This window comes from Crocodylus porosus, unplaced genomic scaffold (genome assembly GCF_001723895.1).
Source record: "Crocodylus porosus isolate Cpor-Errol unplaced genomic scaffold, CroPor_comp1, whole genome shotgun sequence".
NCBI classification, from domain to species: domain Eukaryota; kingdom Metazoa; phylum Chordata; order Crocodylia; family Crocodylidae; genus Crocodylus; species Crocodylus porosus.
In genome coordinates, this window is record NW_017728949.1 from 80,667,408 (window position 1) to 80,689,046 (window position 21,639).

The 21,639-nt window shown below is 43.9% G+C and overlaps 1 protein-coding gene across 1 annotated transcript in view; it reads left to right on the forward strand.

The window, feature by feature from the left end:
• Positions 1 to 21,639, forward strand: part of GALNT13 (polypeptide N-acetylgalactosaminyltransferase 13) — a 176,964-nt gene that overhangs the window by 128,081 nt on the left and 27,244 nt on the right. The window contains exon 10 of the mRNA XM_019553614.1: positions 18,818 to 18,952. Within this exon, the coding sequence (XP_019409159.1) occupies positions 18,818 to 18,952 (135 nt within the window). The remainder of the gene's footprint in view (positions 1 to 18,817; positions 18,953 to 21,639) is intronic.

Consider the following 21,639-nt stretch of genomic DNA (forward strand, 5'->3'; position numbering starts at 1 on the left):
AAACCTGCGTGAGCGGTGGGACTTTGCTGTCTGTGTCTCCCAGCAGATGTCCGGGTAGTTTAGGTCCCCCATGACCACCGCCTCTTTAGCTTTTATAGTCGCCGAGAGTTGCCTCAGGAGCCCCAAATCTATTTCTTCCCCTTGATGTTGACCAGTGCTTAAATGTAGCTGATAAAATATAGAGAGGTTATCTGGGATTATCACTGGCAGGCAGGTTATAATCTGCTGTAAATCCAGCGCCTATATTTAGTCTATGATTTTTTTGTATCAAGTAGATTTATGAAATGAAGTTCATAGGCTTATCTATGAAGGGTGTTTTGTAATTTCCCTTTGAAGATTAGAACTGAGAGATTGAACAGAGAGTGGTTGTCCTTTGAGAAATGTTAACCCACAGGTAATTGGGTATTTTTGTTTTTGTTAGATTTGCATTGTGTGTTCATTCTGGTATACAGTTGTTGTTTGGTTTCTCCTACGTAGTTTCCATCAGGGCATTCAGTACACTGGATGATATATATTACATTTCTGGAGGTGCAGCTGTAAGAACCAGGAACAGTGATGGTTCTGTTGTGGGGTGTAGTTATTGTGGGCTGGTGGAGATGTGCTGGCAGGTTTTACATTCCTTGTCCTGGCATGGTCTGGATCCATTTGGTGTGCTTTGGGCCATAGGAAATTTGCTTCTGGTGATGAGGTTGGCGAGGCCCGGTGCCTGCTTAAAGGCTAGGATGGGTGGTTCTAGAAAGATTGCTTTAACAGTTGGATTTTCTCTAGTATGGGTTGCAATTGTTTGAGGATTTTCCATATAGGTCCAGGGAAGAATGCTAAGTCATAACTAATGGTGTACAGTCCATGGGGATTTTCTTTTTATACTGCAGCAAAATCCCATAGTAAAATGTCATAAATAAAGACAAACAATACATTGCTAAAAAGTAATTCAACTTTCCTCCACTCCGCATTTTCCCTCTTTCCCTCATGCTCCTGTCCTCAGTGTTTTTCTCCAGTTACTTTACCTTCCTTATCACCTTATTATCACCTTCTAACTAACCCCACCTAAAATAAAAGAGTCATAGAACTAACATGTTCTGTGTCATCACTCCATTGTTCACTTTGCCCTTGTGCTGTAGCCTTTCTCTGTCCCGTGTTTGTCTTTTCTATTTAGATTGCAACCTCTTTGGAGGAAGGACTGTCTGCTGTGCTGAATTGGTACAAAGTCCCACAATGCAGCCCCATTCCTGTTGGTCCTTAGACATTACTGCAATAAGCAGAATTATTGATAGAGGTCAGCATCATTATTTAACATGCTGAATAGAGAACCAAAATAATACTTTCCTTCTGAAGTCCATAAAATTGCAGTAGCTTCTTGTAGACAAGTGGGAACAGCCACTAAGGGAGATGGAAATGCTAGCAATTGATGGTGGTGCTTTGCATTTATAATGCATATTTGTTTTGGATCTAATCATGTATTAAAGTACTTCAGTAAAATCCACAGCTATAATTAAATTCCAGATTTAATTCAAGAGGGATGTCGACAGCATGGAGAGGGTCCAGAGGAGGGCCACTCATATGATCAGGGGACAACAGGGCAGGCCCTATGAGGAGAGGCTACAGGACATGAACCTGTTCAACCTTCAAAAGAGAAGGCTGAGAGAGGATCTTGTGGCATGTTATAAACTAGTCAGGGGGGATCAGCAGGCATTGGGGGAGTCCCTGTTCCCCTGAGCACCGCCAGGAGTGACCAGGAATAACGGTCACAAGCTGGCAGAGGGTAGGTTTAGGTTAGATATCAGGAGGCGCTACTTCACAGTCAGGGCGGCTAGGGTCTGGAACCAGCTTCCAAGAGAAGTGGTGCAGGCTCCTACCCTGGGGGTGTTTAAGAGGAGGTTAGATGAACATCTTGCTGGGGTCATTTGACCCCAGTATTCTTTCCTGTCGTGGCTGGGGTGTCGGACTAGATGATCTGCTCAGGTCCCTTCCGACCCTAGAAACTATGAAACTATGAATAATGAGCAAAGTGATTAAGCAAAATACGCATGAACCTTCTTTAATTATTGCTTCCTAAAAGTGCCCTAAATGGAAAGTTGGTAAGATTTACATGTATTCACTAGTTCAGGGACGGGCAATTATTTTGGGTGGAGGGTCGCTTACCAAGTTTTGACAAGCTGTCGAGGGCCGAATGAGTAGGCCCATCCCTTGACAGGTGCCCCGCCCCCTGGTTGCCATCTTGAGAACAGAAGTCCTACCTCCTGGCCCCCACCCTTTGCCACCAGAAGTCCCTCCCCTTGAACCCAGAAATACTCCTTTCAGCAAGGGGTTTTGCCATCTTGGAACCATAAAAATACCAAATTTATTCTAAAAAACGAACATCTACAACATTCATTAATTTAATTTCAAAAAATATTTTTGTCCTGATTTACATGTGTTTGTGTAGCATACACAGAGGTGATTTTACAGCAGCTTAAAATGAAGTCTTACTCTTGTATACTTTGGGGATATGGGAGGCATGGGGGGTGGGTATAGATTTGTGGGGGCTGTGGGTGTGTGGCAGGGTGGATAGGTGCAGGGGGGTGGGTGTGGGGTGAGGGAGCATGTGGGTGTGTGTGGATATGTGGAGTGGGTGGGTATGGGGTTTGTGGAGGGCTGTGTGGGGGGAGGTGGTTGGGGCATGGGTCTGCATGTATGGCAGTGCAAGGGGGGTGTGGGTACATGTGTATGGTGGGGTGTGCTTGTGGGACTCACCCTATGGACACACACACATTCTCCTTCTCCTTCCTTCCCTCACTACACACACACACACACACACTCTGTTTCCCTCATTACACACACACACACACACGCACTCACTCTCCTTCCTTCATTGCTCTATCTCTCTCTCCCCCTCCCCCATTGCATGGACAGACTGACACACACACACTGTGTGCCTCTCTCACTACACGCGCACACACCTGCCCCCCTCCTGCTCCTGGCCCCAGTGTACCAGTGCACCCCTCCTCCCGCAGTCCAGCAATGCAGCCAGAGCCAGGGGCCACATGGTGCTGGAGCAGCCGCATGCAGGGAAAGCTGTCGCAGGCAGACACTTCCAGGTGGGGGGGCAGGGGTGGGGGAGCTGGGGGTGGGACCAAGCCAGGCTAGCCTTTCTCCCGACTCCTGCCAGCTTCCCCTGGGTCCTGCTGCCTGGCTCCTGTCATCTTTGACAGACAGCGAGGAGCAGATAAATATTAATCTTTTAAACTTTTTAGGTGTCCCATAGGCTGGACAGAATGGCCTGGCAGGCTGGATCCAGCCAGCAGCTCGTATTTTGTTCACCCCTGCACTAGTTGGTGATGTAATCCACTTCAGTTTGCATGTTTTGCTTAAGGCAGCTTTCTACGGTTAACTTCTTTCAAAAGAAAAGGGAAGTGCTTGGTGGCTTCTGTTATAATACTTTAAATCAATTAAGAAAAGTGAATTCCAAATAATTGGGAACTTTGTAGGTAATTAAAATGGCAGCCAGAGTAAATTTGATTAGACCATATGCAACTTTTCACTGCTGAGAAATTCCTAGTTATTGATTGTCCTTATTGCTTTGAGTACCTCCTCCATGATTTTAAGTGCTTTTAAAGAGAGCATTTAGTATTTCTTTCAACATTGTAAAAATTAAAATAAAAAATTAAGCACAATAATATTGGCATTAGACTTAATTTACACTTCTCCTGGAGAATGGTAAAATACTCTAGCAGAAGTTCTCCTGTCATTTCCCCAATATTGCACCTAGTGCATCTCAGAGGAGAATTTGTTCCTAGATTGTTGAAGCTCTGAGCTTATCAAATATTATATCATATAGCTACCAACTGTATGGTCTCCTTTCATTCTTCTTGCCTTTTTTCCTCTCTAGCTTGTACTGCAACCTAACAATTATTCATTATAAACAATTGTACAGGGAACTGTATGCTTAACCCTTTGTTTTGTCTGTTCAGGGACATTTACAAGTGTGTGTTAAATGTTAACTCTGATTCATTTATTGGACAAACTTTTTGGCCTTCTTCATGTTACTGGTTTCAGAAACTTTATATTTTTTTCTGCAGGAGGGCTGTTAGAATAATCTAACTGTCATGATCTTTAGTATAAAAAGGTTTGTCAACATAATAGCCCACAGAGCAAGACATAGTCAGCTGAATTTTATTGACTCTGTTTTGCTGTATGTTAAAGAACTCTTGAACATTTAAATTGATGGTTTGTTCCTCTTAAAGAGCTCACCCATCAAACCTTACCTGCAAAGGTGAGTGCATGATTAATGTGAGTGTTCAGTTAAAATGGATTTGAATTATCCAAATATAAGAAGTGTCAAACATTGCTTGAAATCCCAACATACTAAATTGTGCAAAGTTGAATTAATCATTTCACTTGACACATGATTAATCATGTTATTTTGTACTTAGCCAGTATGGATGCACATAGCTTTTCAGATCATAATTTCAAGCAGAGTGACTTACTTTGTCTTCCTCGTATATTAATAATGCACTCCATAGTCATGTTTGTGTCAGCTTCAAGCCCAAGATTCATTGTGCTTGTTTCTAAGAGGTCAGTTCTAACTGTCTACCTGCTGTACTCTGTGTAGTTTCATGCATCACACTATGGAGTAATATGTAAAAAGTATACAAGATTCCCACTGTAACAACTTCTGGATCAGGATTATAATAATTAGGGCATACCTTGGTCTGTTTCACATCAGTTTTGCATACCTAATCTCTTGTTTACCAGCAATGCCACATTACATGTAACAGCACCATCTGATGGTACCCACCATAAAATTAAAAAAGTCTTTATGGAAAGTCACTGAGCTTTTGGTTTTCCAAACAAAAGTTTCTTTAAATTCCTTGCTAAACAATTGCTTACACATTATCTTGATTTAGTTGTTTTAGTATGTTTAGTAATTTTTCTCTAGCTGTGCTGTTCATGTTAAACAATAAGGAAGGTTAGTTTATTTTATTTGGTAATACATTCCGTGCTGCAATAAATATGTCCTGGATAGGCAGGTGCTGTATCATACAGGATTTAATTGCTTATGTGCTGGAAGACAGGCTTCTCTGCAAAGAGAGCCTGTGAACCCAGTCCTCTTCCACCACTTCTCACAGGCAAAAATCTAAAGGAAGTAAGTGACCAGTGGAAATAGCCTTTGGATCTTATGTATCAGCAAGTGCACTGTAAGCCAGTAAAAGGATACAGTAAATTGCTTTTACCAGCCACATAGGGGTGAGAGGGAAGAAGTTGTGTCTATGTGTGTGACTGTTTCTCAAGACTCCTCCTGGAGCAACACACCTGCTCACGATGTAACATAAAGATAGCCTAAAGGCTCATATGGAGATGGATAAATTACAATTAACATTGCATGACAGGGTTGCCCACAGTGGCAGGACACTAGATTCTATAGCCCTGAAGATCTCATTCAATCCTGTGTTCCTTACCCCTCATTTTATAGTCCCAAATTCCAAATTAATAGGTATTAATTTAAGTCTGGACATTTTAAACCTTAATTAGCATGCTTTTTTTTTTCTTTTTCAGTTTTCATGCTTTTGATGTTCATCTTCCCTAATTATTTTTTCCGAAGGCCAGAAGTAAACAATGTTTTGGCCTTAGCAAATGATACAAGGAAACAAAAAATTCAAATTAAAATCCAGTTCAAAATACAGTAGTTTACTTTTCATAAAATATAGACACAAATATCTGCCTTAACTCTTGGAAGCTTGTCAAATTTGAACAATTTTGGCATTTTTTAAAAAATGAAAGTTACTAAGGTATTTCTTGGTTCCAGAATAAATGTCCAGTGCCTAAACTTAGGTTTCTGGTACCCAGCCTAAAGAAATGCTTCAGTCCAGAACTATACCTTTCAGTGCAATGATTGTTTTCCAATTGTTTTTGTATGTTGGGTTTCATTATCAGTCTCCTGTGTTTTATAATTACATTTAAAGCTTGGGTTAATGGATTTGCTTTCTGAAAAATTAATGATATCACCACATCTATTGTTTAGGCCATGAATACAATTAAAAAAATACATGCATGCAGTATAAGCACAAAAATAGTGAAGAGATTCTTAGGTCAGAATCTTCCAGAATTACTTTGTGTGAATACAACCTAATTCCACATGTAATCCTAGGGATTTCTAGATCAATTCAAACCGTACAAAAGCTACCATTCTGTTTGATATTAGTTATTGTATTTAATGACCCAAATGACCAAAAAGTAATCCCTATTTCTATTCCCATCTGTATATAATTGTTGAGCTTCAAGAGCCTGTATCTGTGTACATGGAAGGAAATTGTGTTTACTTGTTGCCATCAAACGTTCATATTAGGACAGGTTGTTTTGATGAATGATTCTTCAAAGTTAGGTTTGTAACATATTAACTATGTGATATCCATTCCTGTCAGTATCTTCCATACTTCAGTGAATGACAGTCTTGAGGGTATGAAACTCACAAGCTGGAATAGTTAATAGGAATAGAACCGTTCCTCAATTAAGGAATATTTCATTTTGTTTCAATTGGAATAATTTTGATGAGATGTTATAGGTCACAATGTAGCTTCAGTTCTGCTAAAACATCATATTTATGTCCTCTACCTATTAAGGTTTACATCCAGGGATCCTGGTTTTCTCTGTTTAAAAATCACAAATTCTCTGATTACAAACCCTAGAATCTGTGATTAAAATGAAATGTTGCTCTATATATATATATAGAGAGAGAGAGAGAGAGAGAAATCATTTAACAGAATGTTTTACTGATATATTTACTATTTTAAAGCCATTTGGAAGCCTACCAGTGCCTCAGTCACAATTCTAATATATAAAACCCTTAGTCTGTCTGTCCATAGCACTTTATTCGCACTCTGATTAGTTGCCTCGGCAGCCAGTCAGAGTGCTCTGGACAGACAGAAACACATGGCAGAGTACTGCCATGACAGCAGGGACTGCTTCTTGGAGGCAGAGGGGGATGACAGGAACCAGAGCACCACCATGTTCAGAAAACAGAACTGGTGGTTGAGGCCAGCAGCGCAGGTATGGCCCCTCCCCTGCTCTTGGGAGGTGGTGGGGGGCGTGGGATGCTGGCTGTGCAGCGCTGGCCTCACCCCACCCCACATGGTGGAGCACTGCTATAACAGCAGGGACTGGGGCTGGAGCTGGGGGACAAGGCCAGTGGTGCTGGCCTCACCACCCCCTACCTGCCCTGCTCCTTGGAGCTAGGGGCCTGAGTGCCCCCACCACAACAGTTGGCAGGGAAGAGGGGAGGGAGGGTGACCAGTGGCTGTGTCCCGCATGGCCATCATCATGGCCATGACTGCTGCCATGACTGCCACTGTGGTCATGGGCCCTGGCAGCCCCCATCCCAACACGGTGGGGGGGGAGGGGAGTGGCCCCGGTCCTGGCTTTGGCCCAAAATGGCAGGGGGGAAGCAGCCCCAGCCCCCACCTGAAGTGGCAGGGGGGAGGTGGAGAGCAGCCATGGCGACAGCCCAAGGACACAGGCCTCTGCCCCTGCCTGGCCCTGCCCTGCTGCTCTGGGCCTTGCCTGCTGGGGTGTGAAGGCCCCAGGGGAGAGCAGCAGGGCAGGGAGCTCTGAGCCTGCAGTGGCCAGTTCGTACACACCCCGCCCCATGCATACATCTGGGGGGCACAGTTGTAGGGAGTGGGCCCCCCACACCCCAGACACGCCACCCATGGCCCCATCCCACTCCCTGCTTCAGCCCTGTAGCTGCATATGGCCTTAGGCCCCAAGCCATACACACCACCCTGGCCAGGTAGTCCCAGCCCCAGATCTAGCCCTGCCCAACTCCCTCCCTCCCTCATTATGGGGGCCTCAGTTCCTCCCCAACTTACCTGCAGGAGTTCAGCTCCAGGCTGCCTGATGGCCATGTGCATGTGCACATGTGCATGGCTAACCCTGGCTGATCCCTCTTCCTCCTGCTCCCCACCAGCCCCTTGCAGGCTGCAAATCTGCCAGCCTGCAAGGAGAAACCCACTGTTCCCACATTTTTGCATGGTGAACAGAAAACCCAGATCCCTGTTTATAACACTAATATCCTTTTTATTATAAGCCCCTATTTTCAGGGGGGGTTTATATATTTCTCTAAATATACCTTCTGTGCTGAAATTTCTCATGTCTTTATTAGTCCTAATGTGATTTGCATATTTTTGTAATGTTACAGAAATATAAGTTATTTTTGACATATTGAGTACTGTGAGGGGAGTTTATTATTATTACTATTATTATTGGAAGTGTTTGTTTTTCAGATTTTTTTTAGCATGCATAATGTAAAAAGCTTTCCTCCCCCCGACAAAAAGCTGTAGATTTTGTTTTAAGTGCATAATGTTGACTGCTGTTCTGTCTCTTGGCAACAAACTCATAATAAGAAAGCATTAGACAACAAATGTATAACTTATTAGTTTTGAAAATGCAACAAGATATCTTATTCCTGATATATTCGCAAAAGTGATTTTGTTCTGTTTCTTGTACTTACTGATTTTAGCTGCCTGGCTGTGGAGTGTTTTAGGCTTGATAATCTTTAGACCAAGGAGATTTGTTTTGATTGGTCACATCTACATGAGACATTTACTGTGGAGTAGACTAATTATCTCTGCAGGAAACATCTCACATCTACATGTGGGCCTTACTATGCCACAGGAAACTAATTAACTCCACAGCAGGGTAATACTTGTAAGTACAAGTACTACCCTGCTGCAGAGTTTTTTACTCCTAAGCATGGCACTTGTAGACAATGACAGAGATGGCTGGGGTGCAAGGTGCTTCAGTGCCAGCTGCCTTCCAGCTAACCCCAAACCGGAGCACCTTCATGCCTCAGCCAGCTCTTCTGCAGCATATTGTGCCCATTTGGAGCAGCCCCAGACTGGCAGGCTGACCCCCTGGATTCCCTGCCAGCCGGGGCTGCTGCAACATGGCTCAATGTGCTGTGGTCCCCAGCACACATGAAAAATGCACACCTAAAAGCAATAAACTCCAGCGCAATAAGTGTCAGAGTTATTGCTTCACCTTAATAGCTTGTGTAAATGCTCCCAGTATATAGTCATAGAATCATAGAAGTAGGGTCAGAAGGGACCTTGTAGATCTTCAAGTCCGACCCCCCGCGTGGGCGGGAGAAAAAACTGGACTCCATTGAGTCCAGCCAGGTAGGCATCAAGCCTCTTCTTAAACACCCCCAGGGTAGGAGCCAGCACCACTTCCCTTAGAAGTTGGTTCTAGCTCCTAGCCTCCCTAACTGTGAAGCAGTTCTTGCAGATGTCTAATCTAACCCTTCTCTCCAATAATTTGTGTCCATTATTCCTTGTTATGCCAGGGGGCGCTAGGGGAAACAGTGTCTCCCCCAAACCCTTCTGGTCCCCCCTAGTGAGTTTATAAACAGTCACCAGGTCCCCCCTCAGCCTTCTCTTGTGAAGGCTGAACAGGTTTAGGTCCCACAGTCTTTGGTCTGCCCTGTTGTCCCCGGATCATGTGGGTGGCCTTTCTCTGGACCCTCTCCATGCTGTCCACATCCCTCCTGAAGTGGGGCTCACAGAACTGGACGCAGTACTCCAGCTACGGCCTGACCAGCATCGCATAAAGGGGGAGGATCACCTCCTTGGCTCTACTTGAGATGCATCTGTGGATGCACGACAAGGTCCAGTTAGCCCTGCCAACTGTGACCTGGCATTGTCGGCCCATATTCATCTTGGAGTCAATAATGACTCCAAGATCCCTTTCTGCCTCCGTGCTCTCAAGAAGGGAGTTTCCCATTCTATAAGTGTGCTGCTGATTCCTACTTCCTAAGTGCAGCACCCTGCACTTATAGTATATTATATGCACATTTTTAGTAACAATTGTTCATAAACATGTCCTTGGAACAGCAGTTTTCCAAAACATTTCAATTAGTCACCCCTGTACCACACATTAATTGCACATAATTTGTTAAATATTTAATTTGAAGGAAGATCTTACTGAAGTTTTGGATATTAAAAAGAGGCCAGTGCTGTTTTAAATATGTCAGATCTCCTTGGTTTTAAGAACTGTGCAGGACTGGGTCTGGTAAATGCTAGCATAAGAGATATTCAAGAAGACAGCAGATTTTCTTCTGGGTACAGAAATCTGCAGTTCAAGCATTTGCCAGATGGATTACATATAAAACTTGATTTCATGATTAGTCACCCAGGGCTGACTGTTCTAGTCCTGATCCAAAAAAGCACTTAAGCACATGCTTCATGTTGTAATAAAAATGTATCTTTGCCTAGATATATGAAAAGAAAAACAAGAAGAGGTTGTATCTGAACTAGGGGTGCACCAATAGAGATTTTGCAGGCCGATACAAATAGCCAATTTTTAAGGGGGCATATTGGCTGATACCAATCTGATTTCTGATACAGCTGTGTGCAACTGGTAAGTTATGGTAGAAGGGGAGTGGGGAGGGAAGAGGCATGAGGGGGCAGATGAACACCCTCTGCAGTGAGGAGGGGAGTGGGGCCGGGGCTGGGGTAGTCTCTGTCCAGCCAGGACAGAGCTGTGGCTCATCTAGGAGGTGCAGGGGGGATGGCTCCCACCCCTGTGCACACCCCAGGAGGGCACGGGGGGCATGTGCTCCCGGATCTGCGTGGGGAGGACGATGGGGCTGCCTCTGCAGGCTGGGGCCAGGGCTGAGCCAGACTCTTCCCAGTGTGTTGTGGGGGGTAAGGCTGGGGCTGCTTTGGGGCGGCGCTGGGAGGGGCGGATGGGGGGGCTACAGCAAAATTTGGCGTGGCTGCAGCCCCCCCCCATATTTCCCAGCACCACTGCCACCTACCCCAAGCACAGCCCAGCCCAGCCAGGAAGAGCCTGGAAGAGCCTGGCCCTAGGCTGCAGCTGCACCACCCCCATGCAGATCTGGGGGCACATGCCCCCTGTGCCCTCCTGCGGTGCGCGCAGCCCCCCAGATGAGCCGGAGTTCTGCCCCATGCCCCACCCCACCCTGTCTCTCCCCAGCTGGGCAGTGCCTTCTCCAACCCCTGCCCCACTCCTTCCCTTACCACAGGGAGTGTTGATCTGCCCCCCCACGCCCTTTCCTTCTCCTTCTACCACAACAGACTTACCAGCTGCACACCACTCTCCAAGCTGCTGGGCTATGCCCCTCACTGCCTGCGTGCTGCACTACAGGTGCACACATCATGGGCATTTATTAGTCAAATCATTGGCCACATCAGGCTGATGTCCAATACAGTCAACTTTCTTTAGATTGGTGCTGATCCAGTATCAGTGAGGCTGCTTGGCTCCCCCTGCCTCCAGCACCTCCCACTCCTTGTTCTCCTGCCCCTGCTGCACTGCTCCTGGTGGGACATTATTTTGAGCTAGTATGTAATTACCTCTTTATATGCTACTCAAAAAAACCCATAAATCAGGACAAAAATACTTTTTTGAAATAAAATTAAAATATTTTATAGATGATGTTTGATTTTTAGTAAATTACTTGTTTATTATCTATAACTTTTTTAAAAGATATCTTTGTAAAGATTTTATGTGTGTAGCCCTTTACAGCCCACTAACTCATTAAGCGGCCCTCGAGCTGAAATAATTGGCCACCCCTGCCTTAAAGATTTCCTAGGAGTCTAAAAAGCTTCTTCTGGGTATGCCAGCAAATGCTTCATTGGGCATGTCTATATGAGTCATTAACATGCAGCAATAACTGCAGAACTTATTGCTCCACAGTTTATTGCTCCCAAGAAGCTCCCAGGCACACGAGTTACACATGCACTTGGACCACAGGCCGTTGAGCAGGGTAGCAGCACCCAGGCTGTGAGGGGGCCCAGGAAGTCAGCCTGTCAGCCCAGGGCTGCTCCAACTGGGCTCAGTGTGCTGCAGAAAGGCTGGCTGGGGCACAAGGGTGCTTCAGTGATAGGTTAACCAGCAGGCATCCCCCGCAACTGAAGCTCCTTTATGCCCCAGCCATCCTTTTCAGCATCTACATGTGCAGTGCAGTGCAGTGCACTAACTAACACTGTCAGAGGATAGTACTTGTGTTCACAGTTATTATTCTATAGTGGTGGTTTTAAGTTTACTGCCGCCTAATATGGCTGCACATGTAGAGACTGAGACATTTACTAAGCATTTAATTAATCAACTGTGCGGTAAGTATCTCATGTAGATGCACCCAGTCTTAACAGATTTGAGCAGCTTAACCCCTCCTCAGCTCCATCAGTGCCTACAAAATCATCATTCCATCACCGATCTGACCAGTAGACCCCAAACCATTGGGTATTCTGTTCCATGCCTAATAGATCAGACTTTGTGCAAAAGCAGCAGTGATGGACCTGTACCAAATAGCTCAGTTAATAGCTAGGGATCTCCATAAATTGCACTGGAAGGGCCCCCTACAGCAACTCCTTTAATGCTTTTAATTTTGCCACTTGCTTCTCCCCACTCCTGATTGGCAGAGGGCCCCTGCCAACTGGGCCGTTTGCCACTTATCACCAGGGAAGCAAAAACCGTGGCATATTAAACTGTTTTATTTATTCTGATTAATTTATTTTAAGTAGTAAACTTTTTGTTTTATGCATATATAAGGCAAATGCTAATATGAATTTCAAATGAACAAGCATTCATTGTTTCTTAAGTTTATCTTATGTTCATATAAATACAACTAAATAAGTATCACTTCCATGCTGTTAAAGACCTCCCAGAATTGGTGACAGTTAACTTAGTTTTTTGAAGTTGCTACCTGAATCTCTTCCAAAGCTTCCACCAGCAGTTGTTAATGTAGTTGTCTTTAATTTTCAAATAGTTTAATAATCCTGTAGCTGAATAAAAGTGTCCAGCACTGTTAGAAACAGTGGCAACATTCAGTGTGCACCAAGTAGAAATGATATTAATTAGTATTTCAAAGATCTGGGACTTCCTTTTAACACAAAATGGGTGAGGGGAAGAAGGACTAGAGGGCAGAAAGGTGATTGTAATAGTGATATATAAAATATATGATATGTAATTAAGTCACTTTAAAATTGAAGTGGGCTCACAGCTTCTAAAGAATACTGTATCATGGGATACAATTCCACATTGGTATTCATAGCCGAGTCTTTTCAAAGCCTCCTTTTCACTTAAAAAAAAAAAAACATGTTTGAGCACTTGCCTGTGCCAAATGTGTTTCAGATTAAAACAATGCTTTTAAAACTTCAAAGTGGCCTCAGGGATTTTCTCTCAGGCGAGAATATGCAAGTGGTGGCTGGTACCTTTGCAAACCCTGGGGATATTGGAAGATCTTCATCAACTGAGTGGCTGAGAGCAATTAAAGCCATGCCACTGAACCATTATTTAATATCTCTGATTGTACTAAGTCACATAAAAAAAATCCAGTCAGTGTAATTTGAATACTAAGCCAAACTCCTGTTAAATGAAGCTCTTCATGGTAGGTTCCAAAAATGAAGTACTTGGGATGCAGAAGTGTTTAACCTCAAGGAGATGTTAAACCAAAGTACTTTAACTCTGATGGCTGTCCAGGTGAAGACCATAGTAAAAAAAAAGAGGACACATCCTTAAGGTCATTGTCCTGAGGGCTGCACAGCATAGCAGGGAGGGAATTGGAAGAGTTGGTGGTCATGGCAGCCAAGTTTCTTATATGAGGGTGCTCAGTCCACAGAGCTCTCATCTGGCCCACAGGGCTCCAATGTTCCAGAAATTTGGCAGTTGAGGGAGGGGGATGAATGGTAGCATGAATTGTTGTGGCTCTGGAAACTGTGGCAAGCAACACTGCCATTGCTCCTCCCATTACATTTCTGGACCTGTGGGGGCCAAATGACATGGTCCCATGCACTGAGTTGGATTGGCTTGCAGAGTCAGGCTGGCATCTGGAGTCAGATCTGGCATGCTCTTAAGATGTACTTAGGAAATAACCAATGCTTGTTATTTTGAAATTTATATTAGTATTTGCCTTATGTATGCATAAAAAAAAAAGTTTGTTACTGAGAGTGCAGGAACAAGCCATCCTGATGCACAGGAAGACTAGCAAGTATGGTGGAAGACCAGCTTGGCTTAGCAGGGAACTCTTCAGTAAACTAAATCACAAAAAGGAAGCTTGTAAGAAGTGGAGACTTTGACAAATATCTAGGGAGGAGTATAAGAGCACTGATTGGGTATGCAGGGATGAAGTCAGAAAGGCCAAAGCACGTTTGGAGTTGCAGCTAGCAAGGGATGTGAAGGGTAACAAGAAGGGTTTCTTCAAGTATGCCAGTAGCTAGAAGAGGATCAGGGAAAGTGTAGGTCCGTTACTGAATGGGGAAGGCAACCTTGTAACAGAGGCTGCAGAAAAGGCTGCAGTGCTGAATGCCTTTGCCTCAGTCTTCACAAGCAAGGTCAACTCCCAGACTACTACACTGAGCAGCACAGTAAGTGGAGGAGATAAGCAACTCCCAGTGGCCAAAGAACAGATAAGGGACTTTTTAGATAAGCTGGACATGTACAAGTCCATGGGGAAGGATGGGATGCACCTGAGGGTGCTGAGGGAATTGGCTGATGAGATTGGGGAGCTACTGGCCATGATCTTTAGAAATTAATGGCAATCAGGAGAGGTTCCAGGTTATTGGAGAAGGGCAAACATAGTGCCCATATTTAAGAAAGGGAAGAAAAGGAGGATCCAGGGAACTACAGGCCAGTCAGCTGCACCTCAGTCCCTGGAAAAATCATGGGGCAGGTCCCCAAGGAATCCAATTCTAAGTACTTAGAGGAGAAGGAGATATTAGGAACAGTCAGCATGGATTCACCAAGGGCAACCTGATTGCCTTCTATGATGAGGAGACTGGCTCTGTAGATGCAGGGGGACCAATTAATGTGGTATACCTTGGTTTTAGTAAGGCTTTTGATATGGTCTCCCACAGCATTCTCACAGGAAAGCTAAGGAAGAATGGGCTGGAAGAATGGACTGTAAGGTGAATAGAAAACTGGCTGAAGCATCAGGCTCAGAGAGTAGTAATAAATTGCTTGATGTCTAGTTGGCAGCCAGTATCAAGTGGAGTGCCTAGGGGTCAGTCCTGGGGCCCATTTTGTTCAATGTCTTCATTAATGACCTAGACAATGGCATAAAGCACACCCTCAGCAAGTTTGCAGACGACACCAAGCTGGGGGAAGTAGTACATATGCTGGAGGGTAGAGATAGGATCCGGAGTGACCCAGAAAAATTGGAGGACTGGGCCAGAAGAAATCTCATGAGGTTCAACAGGGACAAGTGCAAAGTCCTGAACTTAGGATGGAGCAATCCCATTCCCTAAGTTCAGGCCAGGGGCTGACTGGCTGGGCAGCAGCTCTGCAGGAAAGGACCTGGCAGTCATAGTGGATAACCAGCTGAATATGAGCCAGCAGTGTTCCTTTGTTGCAAAGAAGGCTAACAGCATACTAGACTGCATTGTTACTGGCTGGTCAAGGGAAGTGATTATTTCCCTGTATTCTGCACTGGTGAGGCCACATCTGGAGTACTGTGTTCAGTGTTGGGCCCCCACTATAGAAAAGATGTGCAAAAATTGGAGAGAGTCCAGCAGAGGGCAACAAAAAAGGCAAAGGGACTGGGGCACATGACTTCTGAAGAGAAGCTGAGGGAACTGGGCTTATTTAGTTTGGAGAAGAAAAGACTGAGAAGGGATTTAATAGTAGCTTTCAACTACCTGAAGGGAGGTTTGAAAGAGGATGGAATTAAGCTATTCTCAGCAGTGGTAGATGACAACAAGAAGGAACGGTCTCAAGTTGCAAAAAGGAAAGTTTAGGTTAGATTTTAGGAAGAATTGTCTCACTAGGAGGATAGTAAAACACTGGAACAGGTTACCCAGAGAGGTTGTGGAATCTCCATCCTTGGAGGTTTTTAAAACCCAGCTAGACAAAGCTTTGGATGGGATGATCTAGTTGGAGATGGTCCTGCTTTGAGCTAGATGACCTCCAGAGGTCCCTTCCGTCCATGATTTTCTATGGTTCTATGCATGTGGTCACTCTGCATACAGATTTCGTGAACGTGGATTTGGATCTGATGTGTGTAGGGTTGATCCAGCACCCACAGATTTGCTCTGGGGCCAGATCTGGCATGTGTAGGGTTAGATTTGATGTGCAAAAAGTTGCTCTGCAGCCATACCCAGGCATGCGGGATTGGGCCCATGGACCAATCACATGCTACTCAGCTGGACTGAAGAGCTGGAAGGTTAGGTGCTACTTTCTTGTACAGCTGGCTCACCGGAGGAGGTATTAGCGGCTGAAACTCATATTAACACCTATTGCAAGACACAGAGTCAGATGCAGAGGAGAGCATATCTATTGGTAGTGCTGACAAGTCTAAAACAGAATGGTAAAACCCAAAGCATTAAGAGAGTATGCGGGCAGTACCAGGCTTTTTTCAGAAGGTGAAGAAGGGCTTCTGAGTAATAATAAGATGCATTGATATTGTTGACTTGAATGTAGGAGCTGTTTGACCTGTGTCTCAAGCCATTCAAAGTGAAGCTAGGGGAACTGATGGTACTGGAGGACCAGTTGGCACCACTGATTCCCTTTATCTGGGTTCTAAGGGGAGAATGCCTAAACTTAGCCTTTTCCTTTTAGGTCAGTGCTGGGAGAGATGCGTAATCACAAAAGCTGGCAGTGAAAATGTGGTGACTCGCACTGTAGAAGAGCTTGATGAAAGAGCTAGAAGAGTTTCTAGGATTTGTGGCTTACCAAGATAGTACAAGCACTGGATGTGACTGTCCAAGACTGGCTTAATATTCTTCCTTTGCTCCCAAATTAAAATAAATAAAACAAAGCCCTTCCTTTAGTGGGGAATACCATCAGTGGTTGAGAGGAACTAAGGAATAGAAAGCATGCAGAGCCCATTATCCCTTCAGCATGATTGGCAGGATTACAGTGTGTTCTGTAGATATTGCTAAGGAAAAATTTCTGTGGTCACAGGATCAGGAAAAATAACTTGAACCCAGGATTGCAAAGGATTGCTTCCTTCCATCCACTGCAAGGCTCCAAGTTCTGGTTCAAGAACTCCTGTATCTCAACTATTACTCTATACTTGTATGGAACCATTACTGGTATATTAAAACATGGCTGTAACAAATAGTTATTGTTCTCTGTGTGGTCTCAGCTTAACAGTCTCATCAAAATCTTCTCATTTGTTCTGAAGATGTTTGGATAAATAAGTAAAGTCAAAGCGTCTCATTACTGTATTAGATCATCTACACTTGCAATTCGTGCAAGGCAATAAACTCCAGAGCAGTTTGAGCCAGAGTAAACTGCTCCAGGGCACAGCATCTACACGTTCCCAGTACAGCAGCAATTTGAGATGGGGTAGAGCAGGCCCTGGGCTGGCAGGGAGCATGAAGGGGTCAGCCCCAGGCTCCAGATGGTGGCATTGGGCAGCAGAGGGGCTGGCTGAGGCATAAGGGTGCTGAAACTGCACAGCCGTGTGGCTAGGAAGCAGGCAGGAGTCTGTTTTCTGGCTGTTTGGGCTGACCGTGTGCAATTTGTACCCATGGTCAGCATTTACATGTGCATTTTATTGCAGTTAATTACTCCACAGTAAGATAGTACTCACTGACAGTACTGTCTTATGGCATAGTTCATTAGTTTACTGCACCCTTGAATCAAAGAATCATGGAATCAAAGGACTGAAAGGGACCCCGTAAGATCATCAAGTCTGGTGCCCTGTGATGGGCAGGAGGTTATTGGGCTCAATTGAGCTCAACGAAGTGCTTGTCCAGCCTCCTCTTGAACACTTCCAAGGATGGTGACTACACCACCTCTGCTGGGAGTGTGTTCCAGATTCTAGTCACCCTTACAGAAAAGAAGTTTTTCCTTATGTCCAGCCTAAATTATTCCTCAATTAGCTTGTTCCCATTGGTTCTCATCCTCCCAAGGGATGTCTTCCTGAAGAGTTGCTCCCCTAAATCTTGCTGTTCACCCCTGACATACTTATAAGTGACTATCAAGTCAGCTCTCAGTCTTCTATTAATCAGACTGAACAGACCCAGTTCCTGGAGTCTCTCCTCATAGGGTCTATCCTCCAGGCCCCTAATCATATGGGTGGCCCTTCTCTGTACCCTTTCAAGCTCATCCACATCCTTCCTGAAGTGCAGTGCCCAGAACTGGACACAGTATGGAAGCATGTGTAAATGGTGACACTTTATTGCACTGCTGATTAGTCTACTCCACAGTAAAGCACATATATAGATGCACTCTACAGAGTAATAATTTTGTTCAGTTACCATTACTTCCATCCTGGTGTTTTCTAATAGCTTTAAATACTGATTTCACTAACATTCTTTTAAGATATTTTTATAATGTAGGCATGAATTTCCAATAGCACCAGTTTGACATGGTTTTGTTTATTGTGACATGATTTTCCCATTAATTTACTCATAACTTTCTCAGGTGATCCAGTGTTCTCAGTTATTCCAGTATAATGGTCTTTAGTACAGGAAATTAAATACCAGTAGTTAAGTGCTTAGGGTCAAAAAATTCTAATTCTTTCTATAACTGGGTCAATTTAAAAAAAAATTAAAAATCGTCCTACAAAATACTTTCTGAAAACACCAGTATGTGTTATTATTAATTTCTTTTGTGCTCTTTAATGGTATTCTCAAAATAAAAATCTAAGCAATTCATTAAGTCTTCATTTCATCAGGGCTGTACGTTCATTACTTCTCAAACTTAGAACATGTCACTTTGATGAAATATAATACTTTTCAGGGCTCCCTAACATAAAAGGAGAAACTGCTTGTAGTTTAGTGCCTTACCTGAAAATGAAGTATGCTACAACTCGGCAACAATTTAAACATGTCTGTTTCTTAAATTCTTTATAATTTTAACTGTCTCATGTTTTCAGGTATTTTCTTATACAGCTGACAAAGAGATACGGACAGATGATTTATGCCTGGATGTTTCTAGACTCAATGGCCCTGTGATCATGCTGAAATGCCATCATATGAGAGGAAATCAACTCTGGGAGTATGATGCTGAGGTATATAATTCCATATTAAAAAGAATGGAATAATAAAGACCATTGTTACATATCCATTATACATTGTAATGACATTTGGGTTGTTTGAAGTAGAAGCAGGCTATTCTTAGCAGATTTTTTGTGTTATATTATAATCTATGAGTGATGATGTAGTTGCTTTATTATGTACATATAGTATCCTTATGTTGGCCTGTGAGATGAGGAATATTAAGTACTAAATGATGATGTCCAAAGCAGGGCTCTCACCAAGGTCCACCCACCTATTTTGGGCCAGATACTTGCCTCAATTTTTCTGTATTCATTCAATCTCTGGTGGTTTCCTCTCTTTCTTACTCGCTTTTCTGTACTAAGACAGTCTTATCACTTCGGCCAGCTGTCTGAAGCCCGCCATGACATCTTGATGGAACATTCCACACACCCATGACCTTGCCTGCCACAATTCGTTGTTAAGGAAGAAAATAAATGCCTGGGCATGTAGCTTTTGACCTTGTTGGTCTTGATGCCTGCCTCAGTGTAGTGAGGGCTCCACCAACCCCTACACCCTCGCCCGTTACACCAGGTCTTAATTCACAGCCCATATAGTTAGCCTCAGAGCTGTCTAGACATTTCTTATGCTTCTGGGTCTGACAAATCAATAACCACATTGAGCCTGGTTATCCTCCATCAGGCTTGAAGCAACACAAGGAACTGACTTGTATTTTAACAGTTTTTTTCCTGGCCTATTGTCCAGATAGTTTCATCTCACTATCCTGCTATATCTGGGAGGAATCCTCTTCCACTCCAAAGAAAAGAGAAAAGAAAACAAACTTTGACTTCTTCCTGCCCTTATAGTCCAGTCTTTATGGCACCTCTTCTCAGACCTGCTATTAGGATCTTTACGGTACCTCCTTCCCTGCTTGTCTCTGGGGACTGCCCTGTGGCAATTTCAGTTTCCCTGAGAATTGCTCCTTCATGGTTTCTTCTCTGGCAGCTCTCTCAACAGAACTACCTCTCTGAAAAACCTTCCTAACTGCTCCCTCTGTGCCTTCAGTCGTCTCTGCCACTCTCTGGCTGAGTCAGCACCTTCCGGTTCTGGGTATCCCTCACTGGCCTGCTCCAGGTCTCTTTTTTTCTTGGAGCTCAGGCTTTCTCCCTGTCCCCTCCGGGAACACCAGGAGAAGAAGGATCCCTAAATGGTTCCTTGCAGCCTCGGGGCTCGAGCAGCTGCTTGCAACTCTGGTGAGTTAATCTTTGTCCACAGTGGCTTTTCTCTTTCCTTACAGATGAACACAGCTGATTGAAGTTATTTAGAGTTCTTTTTTTTTGTCCAAAATTTGCAATTAATCAATCTCTTCCCCACTTTTGTTGTCCTGAAGGAGAGCTCTGCTTTCCAAAAGTCTGGCCCACTTTAAGGTTCAATTATGATATTGTTATTTTAGTGCGAAATAAATTAAAATGCTTTGGTTCTCAATAGAGAATATGTTGAGCATTTAATATTATTAACATGGTATATTTCAATCAGACATGAAATGGAGAAGGATTTTTTTTAAGATTTGTTTTTTAAATTTCAAATGTATTCTAATTCAAAAAATGCAAGCAACTTGTATCACTCTGAAACTGAGAAGGATCAGGAAATCTTCAGCAATGTTTCTCCTTTTCTTTTTCAATTGTGAAATTTCTATAGTAATTTGAAATTTGAAAAATCATGACCAACTATAATCACCAAGAAAACCTCAGTAGTGTCCTACATAAGTCTTGATCTGTACTGAAACAAATAGAACCCCACACTGGCTCAAGCATGTGGGCCACTGCCTCCCAGAGGGTAGGATTGATCCCTAAACTTCCTAAAGATAAAGTTCCAGATCTTCTGAGAGGGAAGTTCTTAAAATATACTGTTGTATAAGAGCCGATTATAAAGCACCTGTCCTCTTATAAATGGGAATGTTTATATTTATTTAAGCAAGAGATATAAATGCTGATAATTAGGTTGCTGATAAAAGCAAGATAATTAGCTTTAATCCTTTAAGGATTTTCATGTGCTATAGTGACAAGGGCCATGTGTAGACTAAATGAGAGGCGTGTGTGTACAACACTTTAAAGTGGGCTAAATGCTTTTGCACCGCTTTAATGGTGTCAGTTAGGGGTATGAGAAACAGCAGCATTTCACTTTGACTTCTGTTTCAATGGAACAGAATTTCATTTTGTTTCGAAAGCACTGTTTCATTCCATTTCATCAAAATGGTTTTGCTGTTTCAACATTGTTTCAACTTTTCGCCCATAGGCTATAATGGGGAAGCACTCACCAATAGGTTATAATGGTGAAGCACGAAACAGCCAGTAACTTTGTCATTTCATGCCTGATTCTGATTAAACATGCAAGGATGGTGGCGGCTTCTGAGGGCATGAAGCCTGCCAAGTTTCAAGGAGATAGGTTCAGGAGATTGTAGGAAACTGAACCTCAAGCTGCTGACAAACAGGAGCCAGGGAGCGGGAGCAGCATCCTGTGATCCAGCAGGCAAATTGGGGCCCTGCACTTCCAGGAGGAGTCTGGCAAAGCCCCCCACAGCCCTCCCAGGGATTTGGGTGAGCCCCCGATCTGCCTGCCAGATGACAGGAGGTTGCTCCTGCTGCCTGGGACCCAGCGCTGAGGAACTGAGCCCAGCTGGGGGAAGCACCTCCTACCAATGGGTTCAGTTCCCAGTAGTTCA